Genomic DNA, 12,405 nt, shown 5'->3' on the forward strand with positions numbered 1-12,405 from the left:
TGTATCTTGCTGCATCTTATACCCTGCGTATCTTGCGCCCTGCGTATCTTGCGCCCTGCGTATCTTGCGCCCTGCGTATCTTGCGCCCTGCGTATCTTGCGCCCGGCGTATCTTGCGCCCGGCGTATCTTGCGCCCTGCGTATCTTGCGCCCTGCGTATCTTGCGCCCGGCGTATCTTGCGCCCTGCGTATCTTGCGCCCTGCGTATCTTGCGCCCTGCGTATCTTGCGCCCTGCGTATCTTGCGCCCTGCGTATCTTGCGCCCTGCGTATCTTGCGCCCTGCGTATCTTGCACCCTGCGTATCTTGCTGCATTTTATACCCTGCGTATCTTGCGCCCTGCGTATCTTGCGCCCTGCGTATCTTGCGCCCTGCGTATCTTGCGCCCTGCGTATCTTGCGCCCTGCGTATCTTGCGCCCTGCGTATCTTGCGCCCTGCGTATCTTGCTGCATCTTATACCCTGCGTATCTTGCTGCATCTTATACCCTGCGTATCTTGCTGCATCTTATACCCTGCGTATCTTATACCCTGCGTATCTTATACCCTGCGTATCTTATACCCTGCGTATCTTATACCCTGCGTATCTTATACCCTGCGTATCTTATACCCTGCGTATCTTATACCCTGCGTATCTTATACCCTGCGTATCTTATACCCTGCGTATCTTATACCCTGCGTATCTTATACCCTGCGTATCTTGCGCCCTGCGTATCTTGCGCCCTGCGTATCTTGCGCCCTGCGTATCTTGCGCCCTGCGTATCTTGCGCCCTGCGTATCTTACAAATTGTATTCTAAGCGCAGCTTCACTGTGAAACATCACTTTACATAATGATCTGAAAGGTTCATCATTTGCAAACTTAAACTTCTCCTGATCCAGGGTGACGTCATGTGCTATATCTGCTCTCATCCACTGCGGCATTTCCATGTCTGAAAGACTTTGTACTTAAATCTCAAGGCATTTCCTGCTTGTTCAGAGTCTGCACGGAGATCTCTGCTGATTTGCATTATGGCAAGTTTTGTCTTTACACAAAGGTCTGTGTAGACATCTGATATAAGGAGAATTAAGACAGAGAAGTAAATGTGTCTGTTGGCAAACAGTAAACTCCACAGTAATTGGGAGAAATTTGAATACAGCTCTGGGGTCTAATATAGGATGTAACTCAGGGTCAGTAATGTATGTACAGTGAGCGCAGCTCTGGAGTACAATACAGGAGGTAACTCAGGATCAGTATTGTAATGTATGTACACAGTGACTGCATGAGCAGAACAGTGAGTGCAGCTCTGGAGTATAAATGCAGGATGTAACTCAGTCAGGATCAGTAATGTAATGTATGTACACAGTGATTGCAAAAGCAGAATAGTGAGTGCAGCTCTGGCTTAGAATACAGGCCGTAACTGAAGATCAATAATGTATGTACACAGTGACTGCACCAGCAGAATAGTGAGTGAAGCTGTGGAGTATAATACAGGATGTAACTCAGGATCAGTAATGTATGTACACAGTGACTGCACCAGCAGAAAAGTGAGTGCAGCTCTGGAGTATAATACAGGATGTAACTCAGGATCAGTAATGTAATGTATGTACACAGTGACTCTACCAGCAGCATAGTGAGTGCAGCTCTGGAGGAGTATATTACATATATGCTTTAATTTGAAGGGTTTATCTAAATTCTGAAATAAAACTCCTGGGCTGAGGCTGTAGCCGTCTGACTCTTTACAAGTGACCAGAATGTGACCGATACATACATTACTGTATCATCACTCAACGATACCCCATGATGCCGGTAGTATTCATATGATTACTGTGACCAAGGACATTTGCACATTTTCAAGTTTTCCGGAAGTCCCTTTATTCTCCGTTGTGCTGTACTGGATATTGCTCCCTCCTCATTGCTTTATATACTATTATACAGTTATTTCTAAATAGTCACCACTATCCGTGCAAATGAAACTATTTGATTCACTTTTACATCCTGGGTTAATCTGGTTACTATAAAATTATAATTTCTGGATACATATTTCTATATTTCAGGATAGAAGTCTTCACTATTACTCCAGAATAAATCCGTTACAATGTGTAACTATACTGTACATCTATGTGCATTTTAGCTACACTCATAAAACCACTCACACTTCAGAGCTGTCATTCCATATGTAACATTGAGTAATAACAATCAATGCAAGAATGTGTATACCTGATCAAATTATGCTATATTATTGATACGAATTAGGGTATATAAAAATTTACACTAAAAGTTTTCAAATGGCTAATAGTGAATGGCAAATTGGCGTCAATCAGCATAATAGTGAGCATGAACCATGCAGCTAGAACAGCACTGTCAGCAGAATAGTGAGCATGAACCAGGCAGCTAAAACAGCCCTGTCAGTAGAATAGTGAGCATGAACCAGGCAGCTAAAACAGCCCTGTCAGTAGAATAGTGAGCATGAACCAGGCAGCTAAAACAGCACTGTCAGCAGAATAGTGAGCATGAACCAGGCAGCTAGAACAGCACTGTCAGCAGAATAGCGAGCATGAACCAGGCAGCTAAAACAGCACTGTCAGCAGAATAGTGAGCATGAACCAGGCAGCTAAAACAGCCCTGTCAGTAGAATAGTGAGCATGAACCAGGCAGCTAAAACAGCACTGTCAGCAGAATAGTGAGCATGAACCAGGCAGCTAGAACAGCACTGTCAGCAGAATAGTGAGCATGAACCAGGCAGCTAAAACAGCACTGTCAGCAGAATAGTGAGCATGAACCAGGCAGCTAGAACAGCACTGTCAGCAGAATAGTGAGCATGAACCAGGCAGCTAAAACAGCACTGTCAGCAGAATAGTGAGCATGAACCAGGCAGCTAAAACAACACTGTCAGCAGAATAGTGAGTATGAACCAGGCAGCTAAAACAGCCATGTCAGCAGAATAGTGAGCATGAACCAGACAGCTAAAACAGCCCTGTCAGCAGAATAGTGAGCATGAACCAGGCCGCTAAAACAGCACTGTCAGCAGAATAGTGAGCATGAAACAGGCAGCTAAAACAGCCCTGTCAGCAGAATAGTGAGCATGAACAAGACAGCTAAAACAGCACTGTCAGCAGAATAGTGAGCATGAACCAGACAGCTAAAACAGCCATGTCAGCAGAATAGTGAGCATAAACCAGACAGCTAAAACAGCACTGTCAGCAGAATAGTGAGCATGAACCAGGCAGCTAGAACAGCACTGTCAGTAGAATAGTGAGCATGAACCAGGCAGCTATAACAGCCCTGTCAGCAGAATAGTGAGCATGAACCAGGCCGCTAAAACAGCCCTGTCAGCAGAATAGTGAGCATGAACCAGGCCGCTAAAACAGCCCTGTCAGCAGAATAGTGAGCATGAATCAGGCAGCTAAAACAGCCCTGTCAGCAGAATAGTGAGCATGAATCAGGCAGCTAAAACAGCCCTGTCAGCAGAATAGTGAGCATAAACCAGACAGCTAAAACAGCCCTGTCAGCAGAATAGTGAGCATGAACCAGGCCGCTAAAACAGCCCTGTCAGCAGAATAGTGAGCATGAATCAGGCAGCTAAAACAGCCCTGTCAGCAGAATAGTGAGCATGAATCAGGCAGCTAAAACAGCCCTGTCAGCAGAATAGTGAGCATAAACCAGACAGCTAAAACAGCACTGTCAGCAGAATAGTGAGCATGAACCAGGCAGCTAAAACAGCCCTGTCAGTAGAATAGTGAGCATGAACCAGGCCGCTAAAACAGCCCTGTCAGCAGAATAGTGAGCATGAACCAGACAGCTAAAACAGCACTGTCAGCAGAATAGTGAGCATGAACCAGGCAGCTAGAACAGCACTGTCAGCAGAATAGTGAGCATGAACCAGGCAGCTAAAACAGCCCTGTCAGCAGAATAGTGAGCATGAACCAGGCAGCTAAAACAGCCCTGTCAGCAGAATAGTGAGCATGAACCAGGCCGCTAAAACAGCACTGTCAGCAGAATAGTGAGCATGAACCAGGCAGCTAAAACAGCACTGTCAATGGTGTTTGGAAGAGAAGGAAGCAAAATAAAGGTCATGGAGTATATTAAAAAGATTTGAAACAATGCAAAGTCTGGAGGATAATTATATATACAACATTTAGCTACTCTAGTCTAAGACAAACATGGCTTTAGCATTGTCAGACGTAAAAAAAAAAAATTAGCACATGATAAACATCAGAGCCCGTGATAACCAGTGCTTAAGTCCCATTTGATATTATTGCCTTGGTGATAAGTTTCACAAATAACCAGTCATCGCCAGGATATCAAAACACTGCATATTTTCAATAATATAGGGATGGGGGTAAAACAGCTGCTTCCTACCGTGAAATGATGACCGTGCGGCCCACGTGATGCACAATCTATATATGTATGTGAACATATAGCGCATAACTACGGTATAGCGGCAGTATTATCTGCACACATGGCCATACTGAGAAAACGGAAATGTCAGGAAGGTAAACGGTCCTTCACCAATCTGTCGATTACCTGCAGTCAATAAATCAATCAGCAGCTGCAAGTCATATTAATGGTCTTCTCTAACCTCCGGTATTACGACACCTGCATGGTCAATATACATCAAGTGTCTGCCGTATGATATATATACTGGCCATAGTAGTAAGGACCACCCCAATAATAAAAACTCAGGTCCCTGTGGTCGTCACAAGTACAATTTGTAGTCTATAATGTGCACGGATAATGGCGAATTTGATAAACGGCAGTATCTGTTGGATTATTAGGAAATAGTCAAAGTGTAAATTATACACATATTAGTGTCTATATATAACACATATAGATATCCCCTCCCAATTCTACATATAGAGAGGCCTGAATCGGAAAAAATACCCCCAGGATTTGGGATTTATTCCACCCCCCTTTTAAAGAAATGGATATAACCGTTATTAAAGATGTCCCCTCAATCAACCCAAGACCCAAAATCAAGCAAAAACCTGGGTCTTGAGGACGGAAACCATGTAAAGTGAGTATAAAATGCAGCAATATATCTATCACCCAGCGGAAAAGTAAGCAATGATATGGGATGGCGATACAAACCAGGCCCTTACCACCAGAGAGTGCCACAGCCTGCATATATACGTGATCACTCCTATGGCTAATCTCCCCCAAATTCAATATATATTATGTAAATGTATATCTGTATACTGTACATAGGTATCTACTATGTTCACATAACAATAATATCAATGTATTGCCACAAAGTGCGATCCGCCTGTCTTGCCGAGTAATCTAGGTAACGAAGCGTCTCCAACGAAACGCGCGTGAGCTTGTGTGACACGGGACAATGCGCGTGATACGACTGATCTATCGGGAGTCTGCAAAGGGTCACAACACATATTTGCTGGTGATCTACTCGTCTACAAAAACAAAAGGTGTCCCGCGCCGTCACTACAACTCCCGCGGTGAAAGATGGCTCAAAGATCATTGCACTCGTCTAACGGTTAAATACGCTATTTGCTTGATTGAAAAGAAATTGCACTTAAATTCTAAGGTACCCCACGTGGATAAACTAAAACAGAACCTAGTAAGATATACATATATGTTCTATATAGATATATCTGTCCACTCTTCTTCCGTAGCCTCGCTTGTCCAACGGGCCGTAGCCTCGCTTATCCTTCCAGCTGGCGAACCGTTGCGTTCTCGGTTTCCACCCTGTGAAATATAAAAGTCACCTGGGTTTTGCTACAAAAAGTTGAAGGCTTGATGGGATCCTTGCTTTTTAGTGCAAGAAATTGTCTTAATAAAAACCTGAGCTTAAGTCTTTAAATGGGCCTTGGAAAAAAAAGAGGACCCGGCGATTCGTGGTTAGCGTTTGCCCTGAATTTGTGAAGCTCAGAATGAAGACGTCTTCTCATTCTCTATTCTCAACGTTTCAAGCCTTGTTCCAACTCCTTTTGTAAGAATGGCCACCCGTCAATGGACTCGGCCTCTGCACCTTACAACTTCTTCTCGTTTCCTCTGTCCACCACTTCCCGCAGCCGTAGGTTGGGAAGATCCAAGTAGATTCTTTAGGCCCTCCTGGAAATCGGCAAAAAAAGGTATTCCAAACATGGCAGCATTGTGGTGGGCTCATAAAATATCATCGTAATCCAGCAACTTGGAGTGTTGACGAGTCTTCCAGAGACGATATAATCGGAAATCAAAGTACTTCTCGATCAGTTGCTTTCCTGGAACATAAAAAGAAGAGAAAAAAATATGAAAACCACCAGAAACTCAACTTATCCATTAACGAATCCTCTGAAATATTCCTTTAATTATCACTTATCTACTGAATATATGACGATTGATAAATTAGTGAGGGTCCAATTACTGGGACAACCACTGGTTGCCGAAACATGGTGTGATGACTGTCACAAGGTGGCGCTAGACATTACTTGTATGCAGTAAATGTAGTCAGACAGGCCGAGATCACAAACCAGGAAAGCACGACCGTACACAGGGGGCAGACAGAGACGTGGTGAAGATACAAGCCGAAGGTCAGGGTTCCAGGAGAGTACATACAAGATACAGTGAGCAGGCGAGGACACGATGAGGAGGAAGTCCGAAGTTAGAAGCCGGAAAGTCACAGCAGAAATGGGAGGACAGGCAGAGACGAGGTTTAGATACAAGCCGAAGGTCAGGGTTCCAGGAGAGTACGTACAAAATACAGGGAGCAGGCGAGGACGCGGTCAGGAGGAAGTCCAAGGTTAGAAGCCAGAAAGTTACAACAGAAATAGGAGGACAGGCAGAGACGAGGTCAAGATACAAGCCGAAGGTCAGGGTTCCAAGGAGAATAGGTACAAAATATAGGGAGCAGGCGAGGACACGATCAGGAGGAAGTCCGAAGTTAGCAGCCGGAAAGTCACAGCAGAAATGGGAGGACAGGCAGAGACGAGGTTTAGATACAAGCCGAAGGTCAGGGTTCCAGGAGAGTACGTACAAAATACAGGGAGCAGGCGAGGACGCTGTCAGGAGGAAGTCCAAGGTTAGAAGCCGAGAAGTCACAACAGAAATAGGAGAGGACAGACAGAGACGAGGTAAAGATACAAGTCGAAGGTCAGGGTTCCAGGAGAGTACATACAAAATACAGTGCGCAGATGAGGACGCTGTCAGGAGGAAGTCCGAAGTTAGAAGCCAGAAAGTTACAACAGAAATAGGAGGACAGGCAGAGACGAGGTTAAGATACAAGCCGAATGTCAGATTTCCAGGAGAGTACGTACAAAATACAGGGAGCAGGCGAGGACACGGTCAGGAGGAAGTCTAATGTTAGAAGTCAGGAAGTCACAACAGAAATGGGAGGACAGGCAGAGACGAGGTTAAGATACCAGTCGAATGTCAGGGTTCCAGGAGAGTACATACAAAATACAGGGAGCAGGCGAGGACACAATCAGGAGGAAGTCCGAGGTTAGAAGCCGGGAAGTGACAACAGAAACAGGGGAGGACAGGCAGAGACGGGTAAACAGCAGTCCGGACTCGAGAGACCAAGGGCTGAACACTGAGCACCACAGAAGCCAACAGCACAACTGTAAACAGGAAGTACGACTGGCGGCGTCCTGAGCTAAGACGCTCCCTAGTGAAGCAGAGCAATCACCGGGAATGAGAAGAATCTGCGAGAGCATCTTCCAGGACCAACAAAAAACCCAGTGTTTGTGAAACAACCAGCAGAGCATTCATCCTGCAAAACGCTCTGCACCATAAGCAACATATACCGGCTCTGCAGGAGAGCATAGCAGAACGATACAGAATATTCCGCACCTCGTAGTCGTGACACATGTTCTCTAGAAGTAGCAGATTGGGGCAGATGGTTGCGTATGAGCACTGCTGCTCGATTCATTATAGTTAGGAAGATTTCTAACACAGCTCTTCAGTGCTATAGTGTAACACGGAGGTTTTTACTAACTTTGCAGACTGTCATGGCGTTGTCTGTTTCTGTTCAGACTACGGATTCTGACGCTCTGCCCGATAACTTCTCTGAGATCTGTAATCCGCGCAGGTTGACTCGAGCGTCAAACAACAGATTGTTAGGTCATAGGCAGGCTAGCAAGAGATAATCTATGCTGGTCTGCTTGTAAGTCATTTTTGATCACGTGTTGTGGGGGAGCCAATCACATTTGATCCCCTCCTATATATGCTGGTTGGATACTTCCATTAGTGCCAGCTATAGTTTATCTTAAGCCCGCTTTACACACTACAATATATCTTACGATGTGTCAGCGGGGTCACGTCGTAAGTGACGCACATCCGGCATCGTAAGGTACATTGTAGTGTGTAACAGCTACGTGCGATTGCGAATGAACGGTAAAACAATCATCGCATGCACATCGTTCATTCCTCATAAATTGAACTTCAGGTTGTTTATCGTACCCGGGGCAGCGCACATCGCAGTGTGTGACACCCCGGGAACGATGAGCAGATCTTACATGCGTCCTGCGGTTCCCAGCCAGCAATGCGGAAGGAAGGAGGTGGGCGGAATGTTTACGTCCCGCTCATCTCCGCCCCTCCGCTTCTATTGGCCGGCTGCCGCGTGACGTCGATGTGACGCTGAACGTCCCTCCCACTCCAGGAAGTGGATGTTCACCGCCCACAGCGAGGTCGTATGGACGGGTAAGTACGTGTGACGGGGGTTAATCGTTTGTGCGGCACATTCAACAAAAATTGAACGTGCCGCACATACGATGGGGGCGGTTACGATCGCATACGATATCGTATGCGAAATTGTAACATGTAAGCAGGCTTTAGCTGGTCTGGTGAGGTGTTTTGATCCAGACTAACTAGTAGTTGTAGTACTTGTTGTTGTGGAGATCACCCTTGTCTTTTTGTCGCTACCTTCCTGCTCTTGCTTTTCTCCTTAGTCTCCTGTGTGTTTGCAGTGTGTCAGAGTTTTAGTTTTCCCCTGTCTGTCTTTATCTGTGTTTTCATCTCTTCTGCCCCTTCCTTCCCTGGTGGGAGGGGGGAATAAGATCAGTTCTGATCAGGAGCTTAGCCAGGCACGGTATTCTGGCATCTCCACCATTAGGGGTAACCCTGAGGTTATGGATGGCCCAGGGACAAACAGCATGAGGGACAGCAAAGGAGCCCCTGACCCTTTCTTTCCTACAGTCAGATTGTGACACATAGACAATGAATGGAGTGGTAGGGCATACTCCATTTCAGAAACATGACTGTGAATCTCATCCAGATTAGAGCTGTAAAGTTGTAGACCGCTGCTTCTTCACAACACATGAAAGAACGAGGAAACGGATCGGTGTCTGTATTTCACGAAGTGGTCATGATGGATTTTTCAGGAATCGGACATTGACTTACATGGGGGGCTACGTGTATGTGGCACCAGAGACCCCATTCTCTGTCTTTGTGGCATGTTTTTTCTCCAGGCTGTGTTCCTTGTAAAACTCCTTTTACCAAGCTGCATCTCCATCAGGAAACCCAGTATCTCCTGGATATTACAGATTCATGCACCTCATGTAGGAAACCATTATTAGGCCCTGTGCGCACTGGAAAACGGAATTTTCTTAAGAAAATTCCGCAGGGCCTGAAAGATTACCGCACCCGCGGTAAAAAAAAATGCGGAAAACCGCATGCGGTTTGCCGCAGTTTTCCCGCGGTATTATTCGCGGTATTGCCGCGGTTTTGCCGCATGCGGGTTGGTACATGTGCTTTAATGCATTCAATGCAAAGTGTCGGTGTCAGTCGCAGCTTGATGCAAGCATCGCAGGACGTGGATTACGCCGGAGCTGTGTGTTTCGGGGGGTTAATAAAATGGTGAACCAGGAGCTTTTTTGTGTTTTATTTAAAATAAAGGATTTTTCGGTGTGTGTTTTTTCACTTTACTTACGGGTTGATCATGTCAGCTGTCTCATAGACGCTGCCATGATCAAGCCTGGACTTAGTGGCGGCGATCCGCCGCCATTAACTCCTTATTACCCTGTCTGCCACCACATCACGGCAACAAGAAGAGCTGGGGACACTCCGGTACTGCCGCATAATGGATGTGACAGTCCCAGGGCAGCTGCGGGCTGATATTCTCAGCTGCGGGAGGGGGGGGCATTAACCCTGCACCTCGCCCTCCCCAGCCTGAGAATACCGGGCTGCCGCTGTGTGCTTACCTCGGCTGGAAGGTAAAAATACGGCGGAGCCCACATGTATGGTTTTTTTTCTATATTTCTGCTTGATTTCTATGTGTATTCTATATGTCTGTGTCTGTGTGTGAGTGCAATGTGTGTGTGTGTGTGTCTGTGATCTGTGTGTGTTTACTCTCTGCTCCGCTTCCTCTTCCTGTCATAATGACATCACTTCCCTGCAAAACCGCAGACAAGCGATGTACATTACCGGAGGTAAACCGCGAAATACCGGAGGGAATAACGCAGGAAAACGCAGTGACCCGCACAGAATTTGCTGCCTGCGTTACTCCCTGCGGGATTTCCCGATTACATTGGAGTCAATGGAGTGAAATCCCGCAGCGACGTGCGGAAAAGAAGTGACATGCAATTGTTTTTGCTGCGGGAATCCCGCCGCAAAACATGCGGGTGTCAAAATCCGCCTGGTGCGCACAGGATTTTTTTTTTCCATAGGTTTTGCTGGTGATTCACTGCAGAGATGTTATGAACATTTTCTGCAGCAAAACCGCGGCAAAAACTGGCAAGTGCGCACAGGGCCTAAGACATTAATTAATGCTTCATTGTAGAATGTGCCAAAGCAGATACTGATCTAGAGAAGAAGGTGGAGGAAACACACAGGCCACTTCTCCATTAAGAGATAATAACCATATCATTCCTATTATAGTGACTTGGAATAATTGTAATCATTTTTTGCAGCCTATATTATTACCAATATACAGTATATACTGTGCTGTGTAAATCAATGACCCAGGATAATAATGTGCTACCAGCGGGTCCCATTGTTCCCCACAGTGCGGTGACAATTAGAGGACAATAATCCTCTGATCTGTAATTATCATCATATGCACAAATGCCAAACGCTGAAATGACAAGTCTGCGTCACACACGAGCTGCCGAGACCGTGACAAGCGTGGACCGCGTGACTGATCCCAATTACTCCAGAGAGATTAATCAAGTCTCTCCAATTAGCTGAGTGGAAAATTAAAACATTGAGCAGATGCCAACTCCAGCCTGTGATATTGGAGCCGGTGCAGGACGGGGGCATAGGCCGTGTAACCACTGCGCGACTCACTGCCATATATTGTCATGGGATGCACGGACTGGTGCCAGCTGAGACCCCCGGACCATCGCTCTTACCTTGTGCTGATAACTCAAGGGGGGACTTGAATTCGATTCGATGTGGACTCATGAGGTTCTTCAGATTCTGGAAAAGCTAAAAGGGCAAAGAGGCATAATGAGCATAAAACATAAGCGATGGGGGCAAAGAGAACATATATTATACAGTCATATGGAAAAGTTTGGGCACCCCTATTAATGTTGACTAGAGTTGAGCGGACTGGCAATAATCCGGGTACGGCGGATCAGCCACGGGTTGATCCAGAAATCCAATTCGGGGTTCGAACCTATATAAGTCAATGGGGAGCGGATCCGGAGAGGAGAGAGAGACCCCGAATCCGGATCGTGTAGCCGGATTACCGGGTCCGGGTTTGACCCGGATCGGACTCTGAAACCGCGCGGATCCGGATTTTTAAAGTTCGGGTCCACTCAACACTAATGTTAACCTTTTTTCTTTATAACAATTTGGGTTTTTGCTATTTCAGTCTCATATATCTAATAACTGATGGACTGAGTAATATTTCTGGATTGAAATGAGGTTTATTGTACTAACAGAAAATGTGCAATCTGCGTTTAAACAAAATTTGACCGGTGCAAAAGTATGGGCACCCTTATCAATTTCTTGATTTGAACACTCCTAACTACTTTTTACTGACTTACTAAAGCACTAAATTGGTTTTGTAACCTCGTTGAGCTTTGCACTTCATAGGCCGGTGTATCCAATCATGAGAAAAGGTATTTAAGGTGGCCACTTGCAAGTTGTTCTCCTATGTGAATCTCCTATGAAGAGTGGCATCATGGGCTCCTCAAAACAACTCTCAAATGATCTGAAAACAAAGATTATTCAGCATAGTTGTTCAGGGGAAGGTACAAAAAGCTGTCTCAGAGATTTAAACTGTCAGTTTCCACTGTGAGGAACATAGTAAGGAAATGGAAGAACACAGGTACAGTTCTTGTTAAGCCCAGAAGTGGCAGGCCAAGAAAAATATCAGAAAGGCAGAGAAGAAGAATGGTGAGAACAGTCAAGGACAATCCACAGACCACCTCCAAAGACCTGCAGCATCATCTTGCTGCAGATGGTGTCAATGTGCATCGGTCAACAATACAGCGCACATTGCACAAGGAGAAGCTGTATGGGAGAGTGATGCGAAAGAAGCCGTTTCTGCA

General features: G+C 45.8%; 1 protein-coding gene across 3 annotated transcripts in view; it reads right to left on the bottom strand.

Annotated features, from left to right (window-relative positions):
• Positions 1–437: 437 nt before the first annotated feature.
• Positions 438–12,405, bottom strand: part of NSMF (NMDA receptor synaptonuclear signaling and neuronal migration factor) — an 84,729-nt gene continuing 72,761 nt past the window's right edge. For all 3 annotated transcript variants that reach the window (XM_075324458.1, XM_075324457.1, XM_075324456.1), the window contains 2 exons: positions 11,260–11,335; positions 438–6,195 (listed from right to left, as the gene is read on the bottom strand). In XM_075324458.1, coding sequence (XP_075180573.1) covers positions 6,098–6,195; positions 11,260–11,335 — 174 coding nt within the window. In that variant the 3' untranslated portion in view covers positions 438–6,097. The remainder of the gene's footprint in view (positions 6,196–11,259; positions 11,336–12,405) is intronic.

Source organism: Anomaloglossus baeobatrachus, chromosome 9, assembly GCF_048569485.1.
Source record: "Anomaloglossus baeobatrachus isolate aAnoBae1 chromosome 9, aAnoBae1.hap1, whole genome shotgun sequence".
Classification (NCBI taxonomy): Eukaryota; Metazoa; Chordata; class Amphibia; order Anura; family Aromobatidae; genus Anomaloglossus; species Anomaloglossus baeobatrachus.